At 48.1% G+C, this 27,322-nt stretch overlaps 1 protein-coding gene across 4 annotated transcripts in view; it reads left to right on the top strand.

Annotated features, from left to right (window-relative positions):
• Nucleotides 1-475: 475 nt before the first annotated feature.
• Nucleotides 476-27,322, top strand: part of HCK (HCK proto-oncogene, Src family tyrosine kinase) — a 39,470-nt gene continuing 12,623 nt past the window's right edge. The window contains exons 1-9 of one of the 4 annotated variants that reach the window (XM_030830948.3): nt 702-732; nt 15,066-15,183; nt 17,774-17,816; nt 18,179-18,281; nt 19,106-19,204; nt 21,222-21,325; nt 23,909-24,058; nt 24,523-24,675; nt 26,324-26,503. In XM_030830948.3, coding sequence (XP_030686808.1) covers nt 15,067-15,183; nt 17,774-17,816; nt 18,179-18,281; nt 19,106-19,204; nt 21,222-21,325; nt 23,909-24,058; nt 24,523-24,675; nt 26,324-26,503 — 949 coding nt within the window. In that variant the 5' untranslated portion in view covers nt 702-732; nt 15,066. Of the gene's footprint in view, nt 733-15,065; nt 15,184-17,773; nt 17,817-18,178; nt 18,282-19,105; nt 19,205-21,221; nt 21,326-23,908; nt 24,059-24,522; nt 24,676-26,323; nt 26,504-27,322 lie in introns of those variants that run through there. The other 3 variants (XM_030830949.3, XM_060285020.2, XM_070043645.1) reach the window with 3 other exon arrangements.

The following is a 27,322-nucleotide window of genomic DNA, read 5'->3' on the forward strand; positions in this document are numbered from 1 at the left end:
TAGAAACCTCCGGTAGGCGAGGTTAAAATTCCTTCAGATGTGAGATTCAAAATCCTTTGGGGCAGAATTAAGATCTCAGGAGGAGGAGATGAGGTGTTGGGGTTCTCGGAAGGGTGGGGTTTAGAATCCTTTAGGGTAGGATTAGGGCGATGGGAGGCAACGTTAGAATACATTGGGGGAGGTGTTAGGTTATTTGGGGGTTAGGACCTTTGAAGGACCGGTTAAAATTCTTGGGGGCGGGGTTATTATCCCTCAGGGACAAGGTTAGGATTCTTGGGGGCAGGGTTAGAAACCTTGGATGGGCGGTGTTTAAAAAAATCCTTAGGCGGCGGGATTAGGATTTTAGGAGGTGGGGACAGAGATTAGAGTCCCTGGGGTGGGGTTAGAATCTTCGGGGGCGGGTTTAAGACACTTGGGGGCGGGGTTAGCATCACCCCGGGCGCGGCTAAGGAGCCCAGATGGCCTGTGGGCGACACCGCGTCCCTGGTTCCACCCCGGGCGCACCGCCGGGAACTAGAAGCAAGTGGGAGGGACGCGGACAGTCCAGCACGAGAGGGGCCCCATAAGACGCGCTGCCCCGAAGCCCCTCGGAGCGCAGCCCCAGCCTCTTCTCGAAAGTCAGTCCATTTTCCCTAGGGCACGAGCGCCCGGGACGCCGGGGGCTGCCGAGCTGGGGGGGCGCTCGAGCTGCGAGGATCCGGGCTGCCCACGGGACGAGGAGCGGGCGCCCAGGTGAGTGCAGCGCACACGGGTTCGGGGACAGCGGCCCGTGACCCTCGACCTGAGGGTCTTCGGGCTGCGGAGGGAACCCGGGGTGGTGAGCCGCGTAGGTTGGGTTGCCCGGGAAAGGGACCTTCGTGGGAGCGGCGGACAGGAGGTGGGATGCGGGGGCCGACCCGCGGGGGAGGGTGCCCAGATGAACAGCGGAATTGCCTGGCGGCGAGCCTGGGAAAGCTGTAGGGTGACTTTGTGCCTGAGCCGCCACTTCTCTGGGCACTCCAGGTTCCCCTTTTGCAAAAGGAAAAAAAAAAAAAAAAGGCTTCACGGAGCCCGGGAGGGGAAGGCCCTTACGGTTCCTGGTGGGGGTGGGTGACCGTCACGGTCACGGCGGGTTGGCAGCCATAGTGGGGAAGGGGACAGCTGGCCGTAGGCGTGACGGTGCGAGCCCAGGCAGGGCTGCAGCTGGGTCAGCTCGCTGAGCTCCCTCCTCCTCCCAGCTAGGCCCTGATCCCCAGGGGGTCTAGGTCAAACCCCAAAACCTCCTGGACAGACAACAGGATGTGTGGCCCCTGACTTTCCTCCTTGTGAGACCTTGGACAAGTCACTCTCCCTCCCTAAATTCCAATTTCCTAATCTGCCAAAGAGGGCTACTAAGTCTTTCTTCCAAGGCTGCAGTGAGCTAGAATATGTTAGAGGTCATGCAAGTGACAGTTTAGTGTAGTGGTTAGGTAAAGGGTTTCTGGGAGCAACCTGCCTGTTGGACCTTGGGCAGCGGATTTAGCCTTTCTGTGCCTCCATTTCCACAACTGTAGAATGTGGATAATTAAAATATGGCTCCTTCATAGGGTTGTTCTGAAGATTAGATTGAGTTGCTGAAGGAACGCTCTTAGAGAACTGACAGGTCTAATTGCTTAATACGGGTTAACTATTGTCATAGCTATTACAGTCTAGCCCGGTGATTCTCATATTTTAGCAGAACAACAGAATCATCTAGAAGGCTTGTTAAAACACAAATTTCTGGGTCTTGACCCCAGAGTTCATGATTCCGTAAGTCTGGCACCGGACCCCAAGAATTTGCATCCCCAGGTGATACTGATGCTGCCTGTCCCGGGGACACACTTTGAGGACCACTTTGGCCATAACAGAGAAAGCCCTCAATAGATACTGGTTCTCTTCACTGCTTTATTTTCACTATCCTTTTTTTTTGAGGGGGGTGAGGTTAAAATACAGAAAAGTGAAGAGAATAATATACTAAATATCCCAGGAACCCACCACCCAGAATTAACAAATGTTCACATTTTGTCCTGTTTGCTTCAGTTTTTAAAAAAATAATATTACTAAAAGTAACAGTTAAAATTGAAGCCTCCCCACCTTGTATCCCTCTCAGTTCTGTTTCTCTTCCTCCCCAGAGGCAACCTCTGTCATGAATTACAGTGCTTCCTGTCTGTGCCTTTAAAAAATGTATTACATATATGTGGGTACATAAACAATATATAAAATTGTTTTTCGTGTTTTAAGGATCTACATAAATGCTATCTAACTGTGCGATTCTTCTGCAGTTTCATTTTCCCTTGCCTTCTTATCATTAAGTTGTCAGGGTCTAGCCAGGATAAGAAACAGAGCTCTAGTTTATTCCTTCTAAGTGGAGGATCCCAGCAGGGGACCATCCTGCCTTACTTCTCATTCCCCTGGTGATGAACATACAGGTTATTCCATGGGTTCACGACAACACACAATACTGCTGGGGCCAGCCTGGATGTGTGGTCTTGGGTGCATGTACAGGTGTTTCTAGGGGGAAACACCAAGAGGCTGGATGGCTCTCCCGAGGGGCAGCTTTTGCGTATGAGGAGGACTGAGGCATGAAAGGGTCACCCAGGGAGTCTGGGGCAGAGAATAGAGAAGAAAGAATCTGGCTCTGCTGACCTTCCAGCTCTTTCTAGACCCAGGGCCACTGTCGCCTGTTCTCTGCTGCAGGAGGGCAAAAATCTTCATTTGTCTCGTTCACTATGACTGACACTTAGTAGATGCTGAAGCAGTGGAAGCATGAAACTTTTGCTGTTGTTTGTTTTTTTGACCGCACTTCGCAGCTTGTGGGATCTCAGTTCTCCGACCAGGGATTGAACCCCGGCCACAGCAGTGAAAGCACTGAGTCAGGGAATTCGGGGAGTCAGGGACGGTCCACTGGACCATCAGGGAATTCCTGGAACATGAATCTTTTAAAAAAATTTTGGATAACAAACATTTTAGCTTATTTTTATAGTCTTCTTTTTGTGCACATTTTATTTAACATAATTAGTAAAATGCTGCATATACAATTTTTATCCCACTTGTTTACTTAGTATTACATTGTAAGCATTTTTCCATGTCATTAAAACATCCTTGAATTCTGAATGGCTGAATAATATTCCACTGTTTGGAGGCACCATAATTTGTTTAACCATCCTAGCAAAGCACTTTTATGTAGTTTGTAATTTTTAAAACTATTTTTAGATGAACTTCGCATAACATTATAAAATTAACCATTTTAAAGTGAACAATGCAGTGGCATTTAGCACGTTCACAGTGTTGTGCAATCAGCACCTCTGTGTAGGTCCAAAACACCTTCGTCATCCCAGAAGGAAACGCCATACGTTAAGCAGTTACTCTGTTCCTCCTTCCTCTCAGCCCTTGGCAGCCACCAACCTGCTTTCTTGTATCGCTGGATTAATTTATTCTGGATATTTCATGTAAACGGAATCACACAAAGTCACACCTTTTGTGACCGGCTTCTTTCACTTAACGTAATGTTTTCAAGGTTCATCCAGTTAAATACTGACACATTTAATTCCTTTTATGGCTGAATAGTATTTCATTGTATGTATGCGTTACAATTTGTTTATCCATTCATCTGTAGATGGAAATTCAGGTTGTTTCCACGTTTTGACTATTGTGAATGGTGCTGCCATGAGCATGCATGTACATATATTTGAGCACCTGTTTTCAGTTCCCTTGGGTATATACTTAGGAGTTGAATTTCTGGGTCATATGGTAATTCCATGTTTAACTTTTGAGGAATCGCCAGACTGTATTCCACTACTTTATATTCCCAGCAGCAATGTACAAGAGTTCCAATTTTTCCACATTGTGGCCAACACTTGCTATTTTCCTTTTTAAAAAATTATTATTAGAGGGCTTCCCTGGTGGCGCAGTGGTTGAGAGTCCGCCTGCCGATGCAGGGGACACGGGTTCGTGCTCCGGTTCGGGAATATCCCGCATGCCGCGGAGCGGCTGGGCCCGTGAGCCATGGCCGCTGAGCCTGTGCATCCGGAGCCTGTTGCTCCGCAACGGGAGAGGCCACAACAGTGAGAGGCCCGCGTACCGCAAAATATATATATATATATATTATTAGAGCCATCCTAATGGGCGTGGGAAGCATGAATCTTAATCTCACCCCAATCAGGATGCTCTGTGGGGCCCCTTACCCCAGAGGGTGAGGAAAAAGTTGTCTGCATTCAGAGGACTGGTCAGGGCTTGGACTTTAAGCTATTTTAGAAGTTAAGTCCCATGAGGGCACAGACATGTCTGTCTCCTAAACTACTGTATCTCTAACACCTGGCACCTGGCACATAGTAGGGCCACTCAAAAATACGGAATTGAGGGACGTTGAACAGTCCCTCCCTCCCTTGCCTAGGAGGTATTTCAGCAAGTAGGTGTATTTCAATTGACCCCACAAAGTGATTCTTTTTAAATTAGTTGCTAACATTTAAAGTCAAGAGAGCTCACATAAATCTGGATTTCTGTCTTCTCTTGAAAAACTGGAGGAGCTGACAGCCCTGGGACTAGAACCCCAAGGTTCTAGACCAATCTCCTGTACTCCCCTGCTATTGACTCATGGTAGCGTTGGTGATGCTGAATGGGGCTGCCCTGTAGACTGCCCCTGAGCTGTCCGGTTTGCGGCACCCTTGCCCGGACCACCTTCCTCATGTGGCTGGCCCTGTGGGCCCCTATAGCCACTTGAGTTTTCAAGCCCAGCCCTCCAATCATGACAAGGGCTCCCTTTAAATAGAAAAGAAATGTCAGGCCCAGAGAGGGTAAGTAACTTTCCCAAAGTTACACACAAAGTTAGTAGTACAATCTCTCTTAGCCTCTGTCTTTCTAAGCAAACCCTCACAGCACATTTTTTTTTAAGTCTTTATTGAATTTGTTACAATCTTTGCTTCTGTTTTCATGTTTCCGTTTTTTCGCCACGAGGCATGTGGGATCTTAGCTCCCCAACCAGGGATCGAACCCGCACCCCCTGCATTGGAAGGCAAAGTCTTAACCACTGGACCGCCAGGGAAGTCCCCCCTCACAGCATTTTGATCCCCATCCCATTTCTCCGGTTCCCTCCACCCCAGGACTGGGAGTTTTAGTGTACTTTCAGAGGCACGGGTAATGATATAGAAGAAACCCTTGCTTGAATGTAAAACGTGCCCCGTTCTTGGCAGTGGCTGTGGCCACACATGCTGCACCCTCTGGATGGCACTGCACAGGGGCTTGCATTCCTAATCCTGCCCTATGACACCTGCCCGAGCTCCCACCATCACCATGAAATCCTTTGGTCCAGGAGACTTAGGTGCAACCAAGAGAACAGGTTGCTCTGCCAGAGCAGTGAAGCACAGGAGACGGAGCACAGGAGACCTGAGTCTGAGCGCTGACATTGCCTCATACAAGTCGTGATGCATCAGGCAAATTCCTTCCCTCTCTGAGCCTCCATTTCCTCATCTAAAAAATGGGAATAAGAATACTGCCTCATGATGCGTGCAGAACAGTATTCCTTTGATGTGAACACACACAAAAGATACTCCATATTTTCTATAGGCGTATATGTCTCAGATTGAGTTGGCCCAGAAGCAGACCATAGAAAAGATTTCAAATGCATTTACTATTTAGTTTATTTGGGAGCAGATCCCAGAAAACCCTGGTAGGAGAGTGGGGAAGCAAAACAAGGAGAGAAGGCAGCCAATCAAGGTGTGTTATCAAGCCAGTCCCGCTGTGGGCACCTGGAGCTCATTTCCACTGGGAGCTGATGACCGCGCTTGAGAAGCAAAGGAACTGGGGTATTTATCTGCCTGCTCCTGTCAGCCACTGGTCGAGGGCTGCTCCTGAGGGATGGTGATTCTCTAGCACTTCCACTTGCCAAGCTCAAGGGCACAGCAGGCACCAAGGGCCACAGAGAAATCTCTTAGGCAAAGAGATGCAAGTGCTAGCATTTGGACGTCCGGCGAGTGTTCGGAAATGGTGAAGCGCTGAGCTATGGGGCAGAGCGCCGACAGCATCTTCTCTGATATAGTACATGTATGCAGACGCACGTGCAGAGGCTACCTGGAGGGGGGAGGGGTGGCCGTGGAGAGCCTGTAAAGGGTACCTTACAAGCCTTACTCCAAGGGTGCCTTAGATTTCGCTGTATTGTTTTCAATTTTTCTTTTTTTAAATTTTTTGGCCACCCCAGGAAGGCATGCAGGATCTCAGTTCCCCCACCAGGGATCAAACCTGGGTCCACTGCAGTGGAAGTGTGAAGTCTTAACCACTGGACCACCAGGGAAGTCCTTGTTTTCATTTTTAACAAAGACGGTGTATTGTTTTACTAGGTGATGAAAGGTAATTTTAAAAACAAAAACACATACCCACCAAAACAGAAAAGAATAGGCTTTGTCAACTATAAAAGAATACGTGTAAAAGGGTCAGAGGATGTGTTTCTTTGGCTTTGAAGTTTCCATTTACTGAGGACAGATTTGGGGGCAGCTGACCTCGGAGCACGTTGGGAGGTTGAAGTGAAAAGTTGTCCCTGGGGCGAACTGACCACCATGTCCTTTCTGAAGGGGGCCACCTCCACTCAGCTTCAATCGAGGAAAGACTTTGTTCCTCTCCAAGCAGAGATAAACAAACGTGGAGAGTCCTTCTCAGTTTAAACACACATTTGTAACTATTGTTTAAATGGGGAAATCTAGGGCACCCTGGCAGCTAAAGGGCACTTTGTTCAATTAGTCAAGAATTTATTGAGCACCTACTGTGTCTTAGTTTTGCACACTAGTATATAGCCATGTACCAAACAATCATTACCCTCATGTATCTTACTTTCTATGGGAGGACAGATGATACATCCACAGGTAACAATAGGTGTGTTAGTTCAGGTCCTTTGAGAAGCAGACTCTCAGAGAGATTAAATGTGCAAGAAATTGATTAGAGGGAATGCCTGTGGGAGAAGCTAGGAGAGGCTAGGAGAGCCATCAGATAGCAGGCACGTCTGACTCCAAATGAAGGAAGGAGGGAGGAAGGAAGAGAACAAGCAAGGAAGGGAAGGTGGAAGTGTCTTAGGCTGCAGGGCAGTTCTAAGGAAGGTTGGCAAGGCTGTCAAAGAACCCTTAGCCAAAGTCTCCTATCAGAGGTCCCCCTGGCACGGGCCTGCCTCAGTATCCCCGCCACACTCAGTCCCTGGCTGGGAGCAGCCCATGGCAACAGTGATGGTCTTCAAAGCACAGAAGCTGGGGCCATTTGTCAATTCTGCTCTCAGTAGAATTGCCACGTTAGGTGGTGGTTAAAGCCATGAAGAATAGAGCTGGGAAGGGGCCAGAAAGTGTTGGGAGTTGGGAGCGGAGTTCCTATCTTAGCCAGGGTGATGAGGGAAGACCCCTCTGAGAAAGTGAGATCTGCAAAGAGATCTACATGAAGAGAAAGAGGCTTTCTGGGTGACGAACATTCCAGAAAGCAGCATGTGCAATGGTCCTGAGGTGGACACATGGTTGGTGAGTTGAAGAGTAGCAAGAGGCTAGTGTGGCTGAAATGGAAAAATCAAGGGTGGGCTGGAGGAGACAGGACTGTGAGGTTGAGGGGATTCCAGGTCATGGAGCCTTGCCAACCATAGAGGGGAGTTGGGCTTTTACTCCAAGTGAGATGGCAGCCCCAGGAGGTTCTGAGCAGAGGAGCGACATGACTTGACTTATATTTTTAAAAGGCTCACTTCTGTAAGAGGCAGAATGGGGATTCAAACCCAGCTCTTTCTGGCTTCAAATCCCATCCTATGTTTTCCAAACTTCCCTGCCCCCTGCCTACCTTAAAGATAGTATTATTCTAAGGAGGCTCGCAAGTGCCCTTGAGTTCTGGAGTTGACCAGGTAACATTGAGTTCTGGAGTTGACCCAGAGGTAACATTGAACATGCTAAAAACTTACTACATGTTTGGAACAAGTGGTTGGAACACATGCATCTCAGAGCCAACCCTCTGGCCAAGTGAGGCAAATGACCAAAGGCCCGAGTTCCTCTTCAGTGTGTTGCTCTGTCACTTGCTTTTTTGTAAACCAGGGCATGACACCCGCCCTCTCTGGGGCTGCTGCTTCCATCTGTAAAACAAAGGTCTCTCCAGTCCCTTCCTGTTTGCAAAGTCAAAGTTTTGAGCTCTTGATCAGAAAGAAGCTGAGGGTCAGAAAAGGGAAGAGATGGGGAGACAGGGGTGACCCCTAAATGTCCATTATGGATAACAGTCACTTGGAGGTTTGGCTGGTTCATTCAGAAGACAGTCAGGGAACTCGAGAAGAGGGAGCTGTAGGGCTCTGCACTCCTGAAAACTCTTCAGGGACTTGGTCCCTCATAGCGAAATGCTTTCTCCCCCACCCCCATGGCTGAGCTATTCAGAGAAGGGAAGTTTCCTCTAACTGGACAGTCTTGAGCCCTGGGCCTCTGGCGGTCTGCCTTCCTAAGCTTCCTGTTTGTGTTAACTCATCCCCCCTCCCCTTTCCCCACTGCAGCTTCTGAGGCTGACCCAGTGAAGTATGAGAGGCAGGAGAGCTGAGTTCTTGTTGTACTTGCCACTGATCACCTGGGGATGCTCTCTGCCATGGGCCTCCATTTCCCCATCTGACAGGTGGGTTCATAATTCTGGTCCTGCTGACTTCAGCCAAGTATGGTCAGGCCTAGAGAGGGTTGAACACAATATATTCATTCCACAAATATATATGGAAGCCCTTTCTAAGCATGGCTTCAGTGCCGTCATCTTCATGGGGTCCATACTTCACACACCCTCACCTACTCTAATGGGTCTAGTACTCTCTTTACTTTCTTCCATCAAACTTCCTATCAAGGCAGTCTTTTCCCTAAGCCATTAACACTTGAGTATGAATTGCAATCCCTTGTAAGAATTTCCTTTGCACTGGGCAGGACCCTTTGAGGTTTAAGGGAGCAGAAATTTAACTCAAACTGGCTCAAACAGAAGAAGGGGGTTATTGGAAAGTCCATGAGCACATCAACTTCAGGTAGGGCTGGAGAATCTGTATTTCTTCATTTCTTGGCTCTGTTTGCAACTACAAGCCTCTTTTCCAGCCAAACGGATGATGCTCACGGGCCAGGATTGAGTCACATGCCCATCTCTACTTCTATTACTGATTGGCCAGACTTGGTCACAGACCCACCCCTACATCCAGAGGTTGAAGTCAGCTTTACCGCAATCCATGGGTTGAGAATGGGGGAAGGGTGGTTCCCAAAGAAAACTGGGGAGCTGTTGTCAAAAGAAGGAGTAGATGCTACTCAGGAAAGAACTATAGCTGTTCCCTTCAGAGAACTTATCATCCAACATCTCACTTCATATTTGGGGAAACTGAGGCCCAGAGAGAGGCTGGGACTTGCCTGAGGTCACACAGTGAGTCTGTGGCAGAGGTGGGACCAAACTCCAGGGCTCCTCTCCCCCAGCCCTCACAAGCCTCTGCTTGAGCCTAAAAGCTCCTAGAAAACCATCTCCCGCCCAATCCACAGGATGCACAGGCAGGACCTGGGCTTGGCTCTGAGAGTTCAGGAGGCGGCTCTGAGGCCTCCACAGCCAGCACGGTGACCATGGGAGGCAGCCAGGCCAAGCAAGCTGGACTTTCTCATTTCCCTTCCATGCAGCACCTGCAGAAGCTGAGGGGACGAGGAGCCGGTTTCAGGTCCCAGGAGTTCAGCAGTGACCTGAGCAAGTGTCTTTGTCAGGGATCAGCTGTTCTAAGTTAGTCTGGGGCCAGGCAGGCCACTTCTGCTCTCAGAGCCTGGTTTCGAATCAGATTAGACAAGAAACATGTGTTTTCAGAAATTTTAAAAAGCCTTTCACATCTCTGTCCCACAAGCTTGAGAAGCAAGTGCCTTCTATCATACAGGGAAGAAAATGAGGCTCAGAGAGGGGAAGTGACTTACTCAAGGTTACACAGCCAGTCAGTGGCAGAACTGGGATCCAAACCCAAGTATTCAGACCCCAAGTTTGACCTTCATTCCACTACATTGGTTGGTCTCAAATTTTAGTGTGATAAGAATCTCCTAAAGAATTGTTAGAAATGCAGATTCCAGGCCTACATCCCCAGAAACTCTAGTTCATTCAATCCAGAGTGTGGCCCAGGAATATGCAAGAATCAGTGAGGACTCTTTGGGTACAAGTGGCAGAAATCCAACTCAAACTGGCTTAGGCAGAATTGAGAATTTACTTGCTCATGAATTACAAAAATTCTGAGGTTGGAAAGTTTTAGGCATAGCTGGATCCAGGTGTTCAAACATGTCTTCAGGAATCACATTGTCTCCATTGTTCAGCTCTGCTGTCCTTTGTGATGGCTTCACTCAAAGGCAGTCCCTCCCTTCATGATGTCAGGATGGCTCCCAAGAGCTCCAGTTTTCTACATCCCTATCTACATCTATACCCACATCTATACCTGCATCCACATCCACAGCTACATCCACATCCACATCTATAGCTACATCCACATCTATAACTACATCTACATCCACATCCACATCTACATCTACATCTATACCTACATCCACATCCACATTCATATCTACATCGACGTCCACATCTATACCTACATCTACATTCACATCCACATCAACGCTTATGGAAAGAGAGTGCCTTTTCCCTAATTTTTCCAGCAAAACCTCAGGGCAGACTCTGCCTCGGCTAGGATCACGTACATACCTATAACTGAACCAAGCACCATTGGTTGTCGTGGAACATGGAATTCTCGAATGGGCTGGGCCTGTATCAAGTTGTCAATCCCTGAAGACAAGGGTGGGGTAGCCCCCTGAAAGCCCATTGAGTGGGAGAAGCTGGGTGCCCAAGGAATATCCAGGCACTGTTATCAGAAAAGGGATGGATGCTGAGGAAGCAAGAGCAAAAAATGTTCATCTGCCCGGTTCTCAATTAGAATGATCACGGGAATCACCTGAGCCTCGTTAAAACGCACATTCCGATTTGGGAGGTGGGGCCCGAGATTGCATTTCTAACGCCTCCGGTACGAAGATGCTGCTGGTCTTCATGCTGGCCACACTCTTGAGTAGCCAGGCACTCTTACATTTCTCACTCAGTTCAAGCAACTGTGCAGCCCCCACTCTGCAGAGAAGCCCTGGGATATATAAACCTCTTCCCTCGCCCTCTCCCCACCCCCATCCCATGGTTTCCAAACCCACCCAAACATCAGCGTCATGTATTTGGGGACTACTTGTCAACATACAGCAGACTTTGCTGACAAATCACTGTTCATTGTGTTCTCCAGTGACCTTTATAGGATGATCCACATAATAAATTCTCTTTTGAATTTAGGGCTCAAAAAATATTTGTTTCTCTCAGTAAATTGCCATGCTTCCTGGGATTTTAGGTTAACAATGTACAAATTGCCATTTTTATCTTAGCTGCTAGGAAACTCAGAGATAGATCTACTACTCAATGGCAGTAGCAGTAGCACCCTAGGCTTCTGGTTCAATAATCTTTCCTTTCTAAATGGTGTAGCATAACCCTTTTTGAGTCTTGAAGTGCTCTGTATATGGTTTAATATTATAAGCTCCCTCAAATCCTTTTTGAAAGTCAGTGCTTCTTTGGAACATTCTTGAGTTTCCCCCAATCTTTATTGAAATCCTTCCCATTCTTCAAAACCCAACTCATTATCCTGCTGCTCAATTATTATAAACAGGTTGTTTTTCCTATGAACAAACTAACATACACATGTTAGTGACAGAACCCGGATATATATTCATTTTACAAAATGGCTTGATATTATATATGTTTTGCAGTTTGCTTTTCTCACTCAGTAAGTATTGTAGCAGTCTTTGCATGGCTCTGACTGTCCTTGCCAATGCCTAACAGCTTCTTGGGAATGTAGTTCTGTATGTCCAGTCTTCCCATCCCAACTGGAGCAGGAACCGGGTCCTGATGCTTTTACTTTGGCCTGACCACATGAAGCGTGGGCTCTGGGCATGTATTTACTCACTAACGGTGCACTATGCTCCTACCGTGTGCCAGGGAGGCACTGAGCTAAGTGCTGAGGGACACAGACATGAACAAGACCAGCCTCTGCTGTGCTGCAGAGATGGAAACTTTCTGTATCTGCACTGCTGAGTACAGTAGCCTGAGCCACAGACAGGTCTTGAGCACGTGAAACACGGCAAGTCCTAGCTGAGAAGTGCTGTACGTGTAAAACACACCCTGGGATGTGAAGACTCAGCATGAAAAAATATATATACATAAAGTATCTCAATGATAATTTTATATTGATTCCATGTTAATAATTTTGACATATTGGGAAAAATAAATACATCTTAAAATTAATTCCCTTGTTTCTTTTTACCTTGAAAAAATGTGGCTGTAGAAAATTTTTAATTATATACGTGGCTCACGTTACATGGCTAGGTCTAGTGGTCGTGAAAATAAGCATTTCTGAGGCCGCTCCAGACCAGGCAGTAGAATGGTTCTCTTGACTTAGCGGGAAATCACATTTTATGCAAATTTGACTCCTGCTAGGACATCACTTTAAAAAAAAAAAAACTTTATTGTGCAAAAATTGAACTAACGGGAATTCCCTATTTTAAAAAGTTAACTTCTAGAGTACTGTGGTATCTCTACACTTGTAGGCCAAAGGACTTGCAAACGGTGCTTGCTTTATGCTCCAGGGCAGTGCCACATCTGCTAGGGAATGGAAATGGTTAAGGTTAACATTTCTGTCGAACTTATTGTGTGGCAGACACCTTTACACTCCTCAACTCATCTGTGATTGCAGCCACCCCGGGAGGTAGAACCCCACCATCCATGGATCATGCATGTTCATGCCTGGGGAGACCCATCCCTCAAGACCCTGTGGCCATGCTGAATATGTAACTTGATGACGTAAGGCATACCTAATAGGTACTCAGAGAGGTGGAGGGAGCGGCTGTACTTCACATAGCTATGCTCTTCCCAGAACACCCTTAAGTTAATCAAAATATATGAAACATAATATAATTTTGTCATACAAAACCACACAATATGCTGTTTTATTTCCCACAAGTGTAAACCATATTTATCACAAGTCAGAGAGGTATTGGTTTTTGTTTTCGATGCATACAAGTACATTATAAAGCACTGATTCATTGCAATCATTTTTCAAAATAATGATCTAGCGCTCCAGGAGTCTGGATTAGTTCCTTACTTTATTCGCAAAAGGCGAATGAAGCAAAAACCGCTCAAGTCTTGATGTGGTAAACTGTTCCCAGTTCCCACCAGGACAGACAGAAAACATCCTTGTAAATAAAAAGAATCTTAAAAAAATAACTCTCGTTAACCTAGGAATTCGGGGTTATTTCTTAAGCCACAAACACATGTTTATTTTAACAAGATAAGTATAACTGAGTTCTAACTGCTTTAGAAGAAAATTGTGACTGTGTAGAGATGAGGAAGACAGTTACTTCCTTATGTGGCGGCTCACAGCCTATCTTCTCAGCAAATACATGTGCACATTTTGAGAAAAGAAAGAAAAAGTTTCTGCCACTTTAACAATTAAGTTTTGACTCTGATCAGGTAAAAGTGTTTTCTTTAAGTGTCTTTAAATTTGATTAATCCACCAGCAAAGTCTGTCAGCTCTACCTCCAAAATGTCCCCCGAATCTGTCCACTTCTTACGCCCTCCTCAGTAGCCACCACCCCGGGCCAGGCCACCATCATCTCAAGCCTGGACTCCTGCAGTGGACAGGGCTCCCTGCCCTGCTCACTAAAGTCCACACTCCACCGAGCAGCCAGTGGGATTATTTAAAGTACACACTGAACCCTGTCATCCTTCTGCTTGAAACTTTCCATGGTTTCCCATCATCCTTAGAATCAAATCCAAACTCCTCACAACATGGGGCATCCTTGTCACATGCTATCCTCTCTCTGCTGCCTGCGGTCTCCAGTCACACTGGCCTCCTTTCAGTGCCTGATTCTCTTCAATCACATTCCTTTGCACTTGCTGTTCCCTCTGCCTGGAACACTGTTCCCTCAGAGTGTTACATAACTGGCTCCTTTGTGTCAGTCAGGCCCCAGGTCCAATATCACCTCCTGAGAGAGGCCTTCCCCAACCGCCCTGTGTAAAGGGGCCCCACATAGTTGTTCCTGATCACATCCTCTTTTATCATCCTCACACTTTTCACTAACTGAATTTATCTTGTTATTTATTTGTTACCTGTTTATCGTCTGTGTCTCCCATCCACCTCCAGAGTGAGCTCCGTAAGGGCATGAACTTGCTTGTCTTAATCATGGTTTAGAAGAGTGCTCAGTAAATGTTTGCTGAGTAAATGAATGGTTGAATGACCAAATAAATCCATGAGAGAAAGAAGGGAAGGAAGAAAAAAAGAAAAAGGGGTGGGGGGGAGGGAGGGAAGAAGGAAGGAAGCTGTTAGAAGGCAACTAGAAAATGATGTGAGGAATATGATGACCTTGATTGTTTGAGCCACATTATGTGACCTGATCCTTATCAGTTTATATAAAATGTTGACGTTATATAATGAGAGTATAGTTTTACTTCACCATTTGCTCTGAGCCTGACTCTGTGTTGAGTATTTCCCCACCCACGTGCTTTCTCGTCCTCCCAACGCCCGGCGAGTAGGTCGTATTATTATCCCCACTTTGCTGATGAGGAACTGAGACTGGGGAGCAGGGGGCATGGTAAGTGAGCTGCTAGCTGGGGAGGGAGGGGTCAAGCGTCAGCTCAGGCTTTCTGACCCCAGAGCTGGCAGCTCCCACACCCCCTCCCCCCACTCTGGTCTGAGGCTCCGCCTGTTGAATTTCAATGATCATCACGATTTATTCTCTGAATAAACTCCCCATCGCAGGGGTCCTTGGTAGCATGACTACAACAGCTTGTCAGCTCTGTGTGGGTGCGGGCCAGACGTGGTGTGGGGAAGCCCAGAGATGACAAGGGCAGAGTGAGCTCCACGTGGCCAGGGTGGGGTGAGGGGGGCAGAGAGGGGGAGGGGAGACAGGGAAGGTGACAGGGTGCCAGCCTGGGAACACGGAGTCTAGAGCCCAGCATCAAAGACTCCCCCGTGTGGGGCTCAGAGCAAGCGGGGCTCATCTCCCTTCTCTCTACCACAGGATGGGGTGTGTGAAGTCCAAGTTCCTCCGGGATGGAGGCAAGGTCTCAAAAACGGAGCCCAACACCAGCCCACACAGTGCTTTGTATGTGCCGGATCCCACGTCCTTGGGCAAGCGGGTGAGTTGGGGAAGAAAGGGGAGACCGACGGCAGCCCGGGGGCTGCCCCAACCTGCCCTCACCGCTTCCTGTTTTCCCAAGGGCGAGCAGGGTGAGCCTGGGGTGAAATGGAGCTTACAGGTCGCCAGCAGCTCCCTGACTCCCCAGGATACACCTGCACCAAGCACCCAGGACGGGGATGTCACTGCCCCTTGTCCCACTGCCCAGGCCTTGGCCCATCAGCCTGGGTGACCAGGTCCCAGGGGGCATGGCCGGCCTCACACCTAGGAAGTACCATAAGCAGTACTGAGAGTCATGAGTGAGCAGGTTAGTGACAACAGCAGTTGAAGTAATGACAGGAATGATGACAGTATCAGCATCATGGCAGTAACTGTAATAACAATGGTAGCAATAACAGAAACAACAATACTAGTGGGAATACAACAGCAATAGCAGTAGGAACAAAAGCAGAAAGAGTAAATGAGAGAAGTGGTAATACTAGCAGAGGTTATTTGCTTACTTCTCTTACACTTCTACAGAGCTTACGATGAACCAAGCCCTACCTTAAGTGCATTACTGTTACTAACACCTTTAATCCTCACAATAGTGCTCTTGTAGGTCACAATTTATATTATACCCATTTTACAGATGAGACACAGAGAGATTAAATAACTTGCTGAAGACCACCTGGTTGTAAGGATTGAACTTGGGCAGTGCAGGTTCCAATGTCCCAGGGGTAGGAACAAGAGTAACAGAGCCAAATGCTAGTGACAGGAACAGTAGTCGTGGTGGCAATAGTGGGGGTCCTGGGAGCAGTAGTTGCCATAGAAGTAGCCCCACTAGTAATGGTAGTTGTGATAGTCAGAAGAGCCGTAGCAGTAGCAATAGTAGTGATTACAATAATCGTACTAGTAAAGGGACAACAGTACTAAGAGCAGCAATAACAGTTGTAATAACCATTACTGTTCTTTGAAAACCTACTATGTTCCGGGCACTGGAGTGAGGTATTTCTGTTCATTAATCCTCACCAAAAACTGAGGCTGGAGTTACTTTACTTTACAGCCAGGCTGACTGAGGCTCAAAGAGGTTAAATGGCTCCCCTGGGCTCATACCGCTGGGAAGCAGCAGAGCTGGGTCTTCCTAAACTCAAGGCTAGGTTCTCTCTCCTATAGGATCCTTTCGTCCATCCCCTTACCTGAGGCTGTCCAGGAAGGACAGCCTCTGCTCGCTGCCTGCAGAGGCAGGGGTGCACTCTTTTCTGGTGCCCCTTAGAAGGTTCTTCCTTGTATTGAAGGCAGGCATATTACCCCATAACCCTTACTCCTGGATCACACACCTGCCCCTTAGTCCTGCCCCAAACACATGGAAATGGGAGAAGACTGGAATATTCACCTCCCTCCTTCTGACACTTGACATCTACTAATACAGCCTGAGGTTACACGAGATCCTGAGCTGACATCCTAAACCCTAAGTCGCTCCCAGGTCTGCTTCTCACCTGGCCTGCATGTCCCGGGGCCCTTTCTGTGGCCAGGGCTCCAGGTTCTCAGGTTCTCTGAGGCCTTCTGCCTTGTCAGCAGTGGGAAGCAGAGGATTTTCTCCCACCAGTTTCTGGCTGTTCTCTCTGAGCATCAGGTTTAAGGGACGCTATTATCAGCCATTCACTGTTCCCCTCATTCAGAGCACTGGTTCAGCAGTAAGTTAGTAACTGAGAAAGGGTTCCCAGGTCATATCAGTTTGCAAAACACTGGGCCAAACACTCCTTCCCTGTAGGACTCAGAGCCTTTATAAATCTTTGTAATGGGCTTTGTGACTCTCCCCAAAAAGGATATACTTCTTAGTGTTTCCCAAACCTATTTCTTTAAATTAATGTTTACTTACGTGTGTAACACACAAATTCATTCTCCTTGAAAATAAAAATCACAGATTTCAGTGAAAGCTACAGTCTCTGCTGACCAATGCCCCACACCCTACCTCAGAGGTATCAGCTGTTGTCAGTTTGGCATGGAACCTTGCAAACCTTTTTCCATGAATTTACACTCACATGTGTACAGCATGTGTCCACAGAAAGTGTTTAGGATGTTTGAGTATGTGTTTTATACCAATGTATCATATTTACCATTCTGAACTAGCTTTGTTTACTCAACAATATATCTTTGAGGTCTCATTGTGTCAGGAAGGAAGCGGCCTCCCTTTTATAAGGGCTGCTTAGAGCACCACAGTGTAGGAACCAATTCCCCTTTGGACAGACACTTATGTTGTTTCACATACATAGTGGAGCCTTTATTCATGGGCCACGTTGGTAGACCCAGGGTTTCTTCAAACATAGCTTGGAAAACACTGATCTGGACCAAGCCCCTCACTGTATGTTGAGGGGAAGGCACAAGTACGTCCCCCAGTATGTCCAAGGCTGAAGGCAGAGCCTACAACCCAAGAGACCTGCATCCTTGTGCTGCCTGTGCCCCTAATGTGCTGTGTTACCTTGGGTACTTCCCAGCCCTCTCTGGGCCTCCTCCCATGACTCACGGGGCTGGGATATCCTTTTTGACACAGACCTTCCGTGGCTACACACACACTATTGGATTCATCCCCTTCTCCCATTTCTTCCCCACAGTGGCCTGACAGTAGCAACGGCAACCCACCAGGGTCCACAGAGGGTAAGTAGCTGGCAAGCACGTGTACTGGAGTCATGTTATGTAGCGGATTAGGTTAGGTTCTCAGTCAGAGCTTGAGGCAAAAATCCCAAACAGTCAAAACCACTCTTGAAAATCCCATAAATTTCCCCCAAAGTACTTAGTACAAGCTATTGTTTTTCTATAATGTTGTTTCATAACATGAACAAAACTCCGTTAGCTTTAAACTCAAGAATCACAGCTGGCATGGCAAGATGCTTACTTATATCACAAGACAGACACATCAAGGGGTCCAGGGCTGGGTGCCAGGTGTTGGGGTGGGAAACACCCAGGACTGTGGGTGTGCTCAGATAAAGCCTCACCATCCCACATGTCTCTCTTCCCAGCAGGTTCTGAGGAGATCATTGTGGTTGCCTTGTATGATTACGAGGCCATTCACCATGAAGACCTCAGTTTCCAGAAGGGGGACGAGATGGTAGTCCTGGAAGAGTGAGTCCCCATTCCACTCCCCTCTAAGACATACCTATCTCTAATACTCAGTTTTGCTCTCTTGTGCTTCAGTAAAGGACCTGATAAACTATATTACACTAGGGTGTAAATGACTGATGAGAACCTGATCGTAATAAAGGAAGAAGAGTTTGCTGTTAACCTGGCTTACAGCCACAGTAAAGGGGCTTGCATACTTGCTAATGGCTCATCCAGGCAAGGATGGACAGTAGAAAGTGCTTTCTCAGGGAAGCCTTCCTTGGACTCCTATGATTAAGCTGCAGCCTTACCTATGGACCAGACCCTGCTGAGGTGACTTTGCATTCAGAAATCCATGGATCTCTGAGCTTGCTACCTCCACTCTCCTACCATCTTCACCATCAGTGGATGTAGTGTCTAGTATGTCCTGGGGCCCAAGGATGGGAGTGGTTATGCTTGGTCAGACTCCTGAGCCCACTCCTTCTGGCTCTCAGCCCCAACGAGCCACTGTGAGTCTGCCATGGGCATAGGGCCCCACCTTACATATGGCTAATAAGGCCAAGGCCACAAGTCCAGGGAATAAGAGTGAGGCCACAAACCTAGGACTCTGAATGCAGGTACAGGGCTTGATTCTAGCCCTGGGTGGACCTTCAGAGGCACAGTGGGGATTGTTGTAAAGGTATTTACCTTAACGGGGTGAAGGCTGGGAGCGGAGACAGTAGTGGCCCTGCCCTTCACCCTACCGGCTTCCTGGTGTTGGGGGTATTCCAGGCCAACGCTGGGGGGCCCAAGAGGACGAGGAGTGGTCCTCCTGCCCTCTGACCCCTTTGCTTCCTCCTGTCCCTCAGATCTGGGGAGTGGTGGAGAGCACGATCCCTGGCTACCCGGAAAGAGGGCTACATCCCAAGCAACTACGTTGCCCGAGTCAACTCTCTGGAGACAGAAGAGTGAGTATTCTATTTCCCCGCCCTCCAGAAGGAAGCATGAACAGAGCCAGCCTTGCTCCTGCCTCAGGGCCTTTGCACTCACTGTCTCCCCTGCCTGGCACGCTCTTCCTAGGGCTCTTTGCCTGGCTGGCTCCTTCTCATCTTTCCAGTCTCAGAGAGGCCTTCCCGGTCTCAATCAGGTCCCCTCTGAGATTCTCTCTCTCTCATGGAAACCCATTTTACTTCCTTCTAGACACTTCTCACTAGCAAAAATGATCTTGTTTCCTTGGTTGTTCACGGGTTCGCTGTCTGCCTCCCGCACCTTGAGAACCACTGACCTAAATACCTATGTGAGTCTTACACTCCTGGGTTCTTGTGTCTGCATCAAGAAACTGCTCACAGAGGCTGCTTCTGGGGAGGGCAGCTGGGGCACTGGAATCAGCGTGGGATGAGATCTTATTTCCTCATCTGCCTTGAAATAGGCAATATTTTCAAATGTTTCAAAATGCAAATGGTGCAGAAGGACCTAGGATAAAGAGTGAAAAGTGTTCCTCCCACCCTATCCCCACCCAGCTACTTCCCTTCCAGAAGCAACCAGTTTCTTGTACGTCCTCCCAAATGCTTTATACTTGATTAAGAAAATACATGTATCTCCCTCCATTTTACACAAGTCGCAGATTGAACGCACACTGTTCTACTCCTTTTGTTCAGCTCTTCCGTGCAGCACCTACAGTATCCTCCTTTTCACAGCTGCAGTGTCTGTCACGTAGATGCCCCACCATCCCCTGCCAGCAGTCACTTAAGCTGCTTCCAGTCTTGTGCTGCGGTGAATCTCCTTGCGTATATGTCACTTCCTCCTGTGCAAGATCGGTGGGATAACTTCCTAGGGATGGAATTGCCAGGGAGATAGCGGGATAACTTCCTAGGGATGGAATTGCCAGGGAGATATCTCTTACTCTGTACCCTTTAACATTGCTTGAACATTTTACCATGGCATGAATTACTTTACCAAATGAGAGCAAAGAAGGCAAGTGGGGGGTGTAGAATGGTGACTAAGACCTTGGGCTCTGGAGTTAGACTGCCTGGCTTTGAATCCTGCCCCCACCACTTCCTAGCTCTATGACGCCAGGCAAGTTACTTGCTTTCTCTGTTCCTCAGTTTCCTCATCTATAAAGTGGGGATAATAAAGGCAATGATTCCACAGAGTTGTTGGGTGGGTAACAAGAACTTGAGGAATGTCAGCTGTCTGTCTCCCCAGTTGATAGCAGAGGAAACAGGAGTCCAGAGAGGGAAAACGACGTGATCAAAATCACACAGCAGATTTGTGGCAGGGTCAAGGCCAGCTGACCTCTGGTCTGAGGTTTTTCCATCACAGCCCATGAACTACTCCTCAGGGAACGGGTTTGTTTGCTGCTGCTTGAATTTTTCCACCCAAGATCCCAAACATCCAGGGAGTATGAAGAAAAGGTCCAAGGATATGGTCCCAAGTAGAAAATCATTTGAAATCTCACCTTTTATCTTAGAAACGCATGCCGACTTTATATTCACTCTGTATCCACAGAGGAGGATGAACTGTGGCAGTAACAGAGCTCAGCCCTCACTCACGTGGGCCTCCAAGACCCTGAAAAGATGGTCAAATGTTCTTGTGAAATTTGGAGAAGTAAGATTTTTGACCGCAGTTGGTTAAGACCGCTGTATTTTTCCACCCAATCTTTCTGTTCATCACCTTATCCCTCCCGTTGGGTGGTGCTGGAACGACCACGAGCATTTTGTATTTGTAACGCTGTGTTACTTTTCTTGAAGAAAGCTCCCCAAATTGCATAAGTTTCAGCCTCAGCAAACTGGATTCACCAGTTTGGTAAAATGTCTGTTTTAATGTTAAAATATTAAAAGAATGGTTGTTTTCCCCAAAAGAATCTGAGTAAAATTGATCCCGCAGGAAGCCTGGCCCTCAGAATCCTGGTGCCGGGCAAGAGCACTGAGAGCCAGCCAGGACTGTCCGCCACGGGTTCACACGCTGCACCCCCCTCCCCTCCAGGTGGTTCTTCAAGGGCATCAGCCGGAAGGATGCAGAGCGCCAACTCCTGGCCCCTGGCAATGTGCTGGGCTCCTTCATGATGCGGGACAGCGAGACCACCAAAGGTGATGCGGGCCCTCCCAGCCCTGTGTCCCTGCCCACCCACCCCTACCCCACGGGGAATGCCCCGGGGGATGGGGGCCTGAACAACTCACCAGCCCACCGCGGCTTCCAAGCTTCCTCCGGCCCTTTGCTCAAGCCTAGTTTGGGCCTTCTCAGCCCCCAGAGCTGCCGGCTTAGGCCAATGGAAGTAGGAGGCAGTGACCGCCCCTAAAAACAACATCCTGCTTGTATTCTTTTAAATATCCATCAAAATATATCTTGTCCCTAGACCTGACTCTTCCCTCTCTCCATACGAAAATGGGTGGCCTCCTCCCAAAGGAGGGCCTTCGCTAGGACCCTGCTTAAAATAGCTCCTTTGAGGTATTTGGAAGTTTTGATGTTGGAGGCCTGCTTCCTGAAATTTCTGTGCTGTGAGGGTGGCTTTGTGCCGGGTCATCGCACAGGAGGCAAGAGCAGTGCCCCAAAACAGTGCGTAACTCAAACTGACATCAACTGAGGCCAGTTTTCCCAAAGGAATGAATGTAAGTAGGAGTCTCGTGATTTCGGATTTCACACACAGAGTGGACCTTTACTACGGTGTTTAGTCTCAAGACTGCCTGGTTCAAAGAAATCAGTAAATTGCGTAAAGTGTGACCTCACAGTACCCTGGGCAGTTTTGGGGCCAACAATCGAAGGCATCTGTGTGACCTTCTACTCACTCCCTAGGTATCTGAACTGGGGAAGCCTGAATGTGGCTAGAACACCACTCAAAATCAGTGTTTTGGGTCAGTGAATATTTAGGCTTTATTTCCTCCCACCCAACAAGCCCCTTTTCAGCCCCCAGAGGAAAAGAAATGGACAAAAAGGTAAAGCCGTACACAGCCCTCGGCTTCTCTTCTCCCGCTGGGCCATCCTGCACACAAGGGCAGACCTACGGGGCAGGAAGGTGAGCTTGGGCCACTGTCACAGCCCTCAGAGGTGGGGGCATAGGCGGGTTCGCCGAGTTAATAAAACTTGCAGCACAAGTGCCCCAAATCCTATCCTGCTTCTTCTTGGATTCTGCTTCTCCCCACCCAGCATCGGCCAAACCAGCCTCACCTTGACTGGGCAGAGCGGCTAAGAGTGGGGGTCCCAGAGCCTGCTGCCTGGGTTTGACTCCCAGCTCTGCTACTTACAAGCTGTGTGACTGTGGGTGAGTTACTTCACCTCCCTGGACCTCAGTCTCCTCATCTATAAAATTGTGGTGATGAAGAACCTCTACCTTGTGGGGTTATTCATTCACTATAGTGAATAATATCATTTATCATAATACATATAACTATAATTCATTATAATGAATATTATTCCTATTCATTCATTTTTTCTTTCATTCATTTTTTATTCAGACAAGGTTCTTAGTGGCTAGCATGTATGATCAACTGTTATTCATGCAACAGTTTAAACCTCCCCCAAATCCTAAGACATGGTGCTACTGTGGTAGAGAAAACTGAGAGACAGAGAGGCTGATAACTTGCCCAAGGACACTCAGCTCACAAATGGCAGAACCATGGCCGTGGACTGAAAGACGTGTGTGTTTCTGGTCTATGGGATGCCATGTGTATTAGGTTCCTATTGCTGTTGTAACAAATTACCACAAGCTTAGTGGCTTAAAGCGAGATAAATTTATGATGTTACAGTTCTGGGGCTCAGAATTCTGAAATCAGTCTCACTGGGCTCAAGTTAAAGTGTCCGCAGGACTGGTCCCTTCTGGAGGCTTCACAAAAGAATCTGTTTCTTTGCCTTTTTCAGCTTCTAGAGGTCACCAGCATTCCTTGCCTCATAGCCCCTTTCTCACATCTCTCCAACCTCAACTTTCCATCTTCATATATCCTACTTTGACCTTCTTACTTCCTCTTATAAAGACCCTTGTGATTACACTGGGCCTACCTGGATAATCCAGGATGATTTCCCTATCTCCAGATCCTTAACTGAATCACATCTGTAAAACCCCTTTTACCATGTAAGGTAATCACAGGTGTCAGGGATTAGAACGCGGACATCTTGGGAGCTGTTACTCAGCCTGCCACAGCATTTAATGTTTACACTTACATTTCAATGTTTATACTGTAATAATTGAACTGGATATTTTTGTGTTTGTTTTATCTTTTTGCTTGTTTGTTTCTAAATAGCATTTCTACCAAACTGGTGTGGTATCTTGGCTTTTGTGATTGATAGATAGATAGATGATAGGAAGAAAAAGAGATAATAATGAAGATGATGACAGCCAACATTTAATGAGTGTTTACATCCTGAGTACAAGCATTACTTCTTTTAACCATCAGGCAATGGGATGGGGGTGAGGAGGTATGACCAATCCCATTTTACAGATGAGAAAACTGAGGCCCAGAGAAGTGACGCAGTCACTTGTCCAAGGTCTCACAGCTGGACGTGGAGCAGCCTGAGAAGCACCCAGGAAGCCTGACTCCACAGCCCACTCCTACCCTGTACTCCACTGAGCAGGTGCCAGGACGGTGCCAGTAGTGGCCTTACAGAGTGTCAGGTTGCTGACACAAGGTGGCAGGCCTCCGAGAGTCCACTCCTGAGGGGTTTCTCTCTGGCCCACGCAGGGAGCTACTCTTTGTCCGTGCGAGACTACGACCCCCAGCACGGGGACACAGTGAAACATTATAAGATCCGGACGCTGGACAATGGGGGCTTCTACATCTCCCCCCGGAGCACCTTCGGCAGCCTGCAGGAGCTGGTGGCCCACTACAAGAGTGAGTCCTGGGGGTTCCCTGGCGATCCAGTGGTTAAGACTCCGCCCTTTTAATACACGGGGTGCAGGTTCAATCCCTGATCAGGAAACTAAGATCCCACATGCTGTGGGACACAGCCAAACAAACAAAAAAGAGTAAGTCCTACTGTGGCTGCCTTCCAACCGGGGGCCCAAGTGGGTGGGCCTGTCTCCCAGGAATCCTGGTCAAGTGTGCACTGCAGCCTCTGAGGCCTGATGATGCTTCCTCCCCAGACAAATAGTTGCTTCGGAGTCTCCTGAAGGCCTTTTGAGCAGGAGGACAGAGGTGACATCTCGTCATGCTCTGTTCTCTTGGGGATGTCCCTGATAGGGCGACCCTTTGGAACACGGGCCAGATACAGTGGACCAGGTGGGGCAGCCCCCAAGGGGAAGCCTGTGGCTGGCCTGGAGCTGGCTGCCCTCAGCTGATCAGGGACTCTATTCCAGAGGGGAGCGACGGACTCTGCCAGAAGCTGACAGTGCCCTGCATGTCCTCCAAACCCCAGAAGCCTTGGGAGAAAGATGCCTGGGAGATCCCCCGGGAGTCCCTCAGGCTGGAGAAGAAACTTGGAGCTGGGCAGTTTGGGGAAGTCTGGATGGGTAAGGACCCAGGGCCAGAGTGAGGAGGGGAAGGAGGGGAGAGGGAGGTCCTTGCTTTCAGGAACAGCCTGAGGCAAAGTGGGAATGCCACCCAGGGCAGAGGGGAGATTTGAATAATAACCATAAAGGAGCAATTCTTCAGTTCCTCTCTGATAGCAAACCAAATTGTCCTGCCATGCAAACACTGATTTGCCTTTGAGGCCAGGCCTGTTGGGGTCAAACACTTTCTTCTGGGAAGTAGGAGTCCTAGATGAGGAATCTGCTCCCTCATATGGAGCTGGGACAGTCTATTAGTAGGGTGTTGACATAACCTGAACATCTCTTAGGATGATGAAAATTAAGAATGGGAAAGAATATAGGACTTCCCTGGTGGTCCAGTGGTTAAGACTCTGTGCTTCCAATGCAGGGGGTACGGGTTTCGATCCCCGGTTAGGGAACTAAGATCCCACATGCCATGCAGCATGGCAAAAAAAAAAAAAAAGAAAGAAAGGGTAAGTATTACTGGAGATTTCCAGGTGAGTTCAGTGTTGGCAGCTGACGAACAAGCTGTTCTGAGCACCTGCCGTGTGCCCAGCGCCATGCTAGGGCATTGTGGAGCACCAAAAAGTCATATTCCACCCCTGCTGTCCTGCCTCTAATAACCTAAGAATAGCAAAGCCTGCTTTGCAGGACTGTGGGTTAGACACGATGCCTGGCCCAGTGCCTGGCGCCCCCCATTGTGTTTATACTCCACCACATTCCAAATGGGAGTGAAGACAACTTACAGATATGCAAACAATTCAGCCAGAAAAAAATAAGATTAAAATCCACCTATGTTAACTATATTTATTGAGAGTCTACTATGTGCCAGGCACTGAATAAGAGAATGTGGCAGAGAGAATATGGAGAGGAAGGTAAGACAGATTGGGCTGATGAGGTTGGAAAACAAAAAATATTATATGAGGCCTTAGACTCTTACTACAGGAAGACCTCAACTCTGGATTAGAGCTTCCTGGCAACCAAGGCACACGTGGAAACACAAGCAACAACGAGATTTACAAGATCAACAAGATGAAGCAGGGAAGGAGTAGGGTGAGGTGAGGGAACAGCATGTGCAAAGTCCCTGTGGTGGGAAGGGGAGTTGGCTGCTTGGGGGACTGAAGGATACGCAGGCTGATTGGTGCACAAAAGGTAAGGGGGTGTTGGTGGATGATGAGGCGAGGTGGGCAAGGCCAGATCATGCAGGGCCTTATGGACCATGATGAAACTGGTATTTATTTTGAGAGCAGTGTTAAGATTAAATAAACCATTTTAAGCAAAGATAGTATGTATATGAATGTCTGACAAAACAAAGGTAGGTGTGTGAGTGAGTGACATAATCTGAGTGATGTTTTAAGTTTATTCTTTAATCCCTGAAAGAGCCTTTGCAGATGAGGAAACCACAGTTCAAAGAGGTTGAGTGACTTGCCCAAGGGCACACAGCTAGGAAGTGGTAAACCGGTCCTTCAACCCACATCTGTCTAAGGCCAAAGCCCATGTCTCCCCTTCTCTCTCTAAGGGCTGAGATGGGCAGGGAAGGCGTCCTGGAGGAGGCAGGTCTGCACCCGGGTCTTCCAGAACTGTGGGCAGTGGGTCCTGACCACGTTTCCTGCTCCTTGTTCCACTCCAGCCACCTACAACAAGCACACCAAGGTGGCCGTGAAGACGATGAAGCCCGGGAGCATGTCTGTGGACGCGTTCCTGGCAGAAGCCAACCTGATGAAAACTCTGCAGCACGACAAGCTGGTGAAGCTGCATGCCGTGGTCACAGAGGAGCCCATCTACATCATCACAGAGTTCATGGCCAAAGGTGCCACATGCTGGGAGCTGGGGATGCAGGCTGTGGCTCCTCCGGGTCAATTGCAGAGTCAACGGTGACTCTGTCACGGTTCTTGCCTTCAAGATTTCCCCAGTCCGACCAGGAGCTCTTCTGACACGAGCTCACTGATCATCCTCATATCCACCTACCCCACCCTCCTGTTTGAGGGGGTGAAATCATGTTAGGGGGATGCCAGGAGAAGGGGAGCACATGGGCCCCTGGGAGAGCGGGTGGGGCCAGAATCCCTCTGGGTGATAGGAGAAGAGGCTTCTAGGGGTTCACTGTGAGCCCTAGAGCCTGGGGTGACTCCCTAAACCACCCCCCCACCCCCACCATCAGCCACCTTCCCTAGCTGGACCAATGCTCCAGAAAAGAGAGTCAAAGCATTAAGACCTTTGTCAACCTTAAGAGTTGACAAAGCATCCGTTCCAGGCTGCCCCCACCCTGCCTACACACAATTCAGGACAGTCTCAGGGATCTTTTTTTAGACCACCATTTACCAATCATTTTCAATCCCTGCCCATTTCTCTATATACAGAAACATCTCACATGACCTCCATTTAGAGTGATTCAACATCTCAAAGCTTTTATCATTTTCTAAACACACAATTATGCCTGCCTTATAAAACCACGCCCCCAGTCATCCAGGCTCAGAAAGCCGTCTCAGTCAAGGGACCAGTCTGGCAATCACAAAGTCGTTTTCCAAACGCCCCAATTCTGTTTCTCAAACACTAGGAGCGGTAAATACTTTTATTTCGATCCATTACTAGGAAAGATCTTAAGCACACGCTGAAGTCCTGAGAGTAGTAA

Source organism: Globicephala melas, chromosome 15, assembly GCF_963455315.2.
Source record: "Globicephala melas chromosome 15, mGloMel1.2, whole genome shotgun sequence".
Taxonomy (NCBI): domain Eukaryota; kingdom Metazoa; phylum Chordata; class Mammalia; order Artiodactyla; family Delphinidae; genus Globicephala; species Globicephala melas.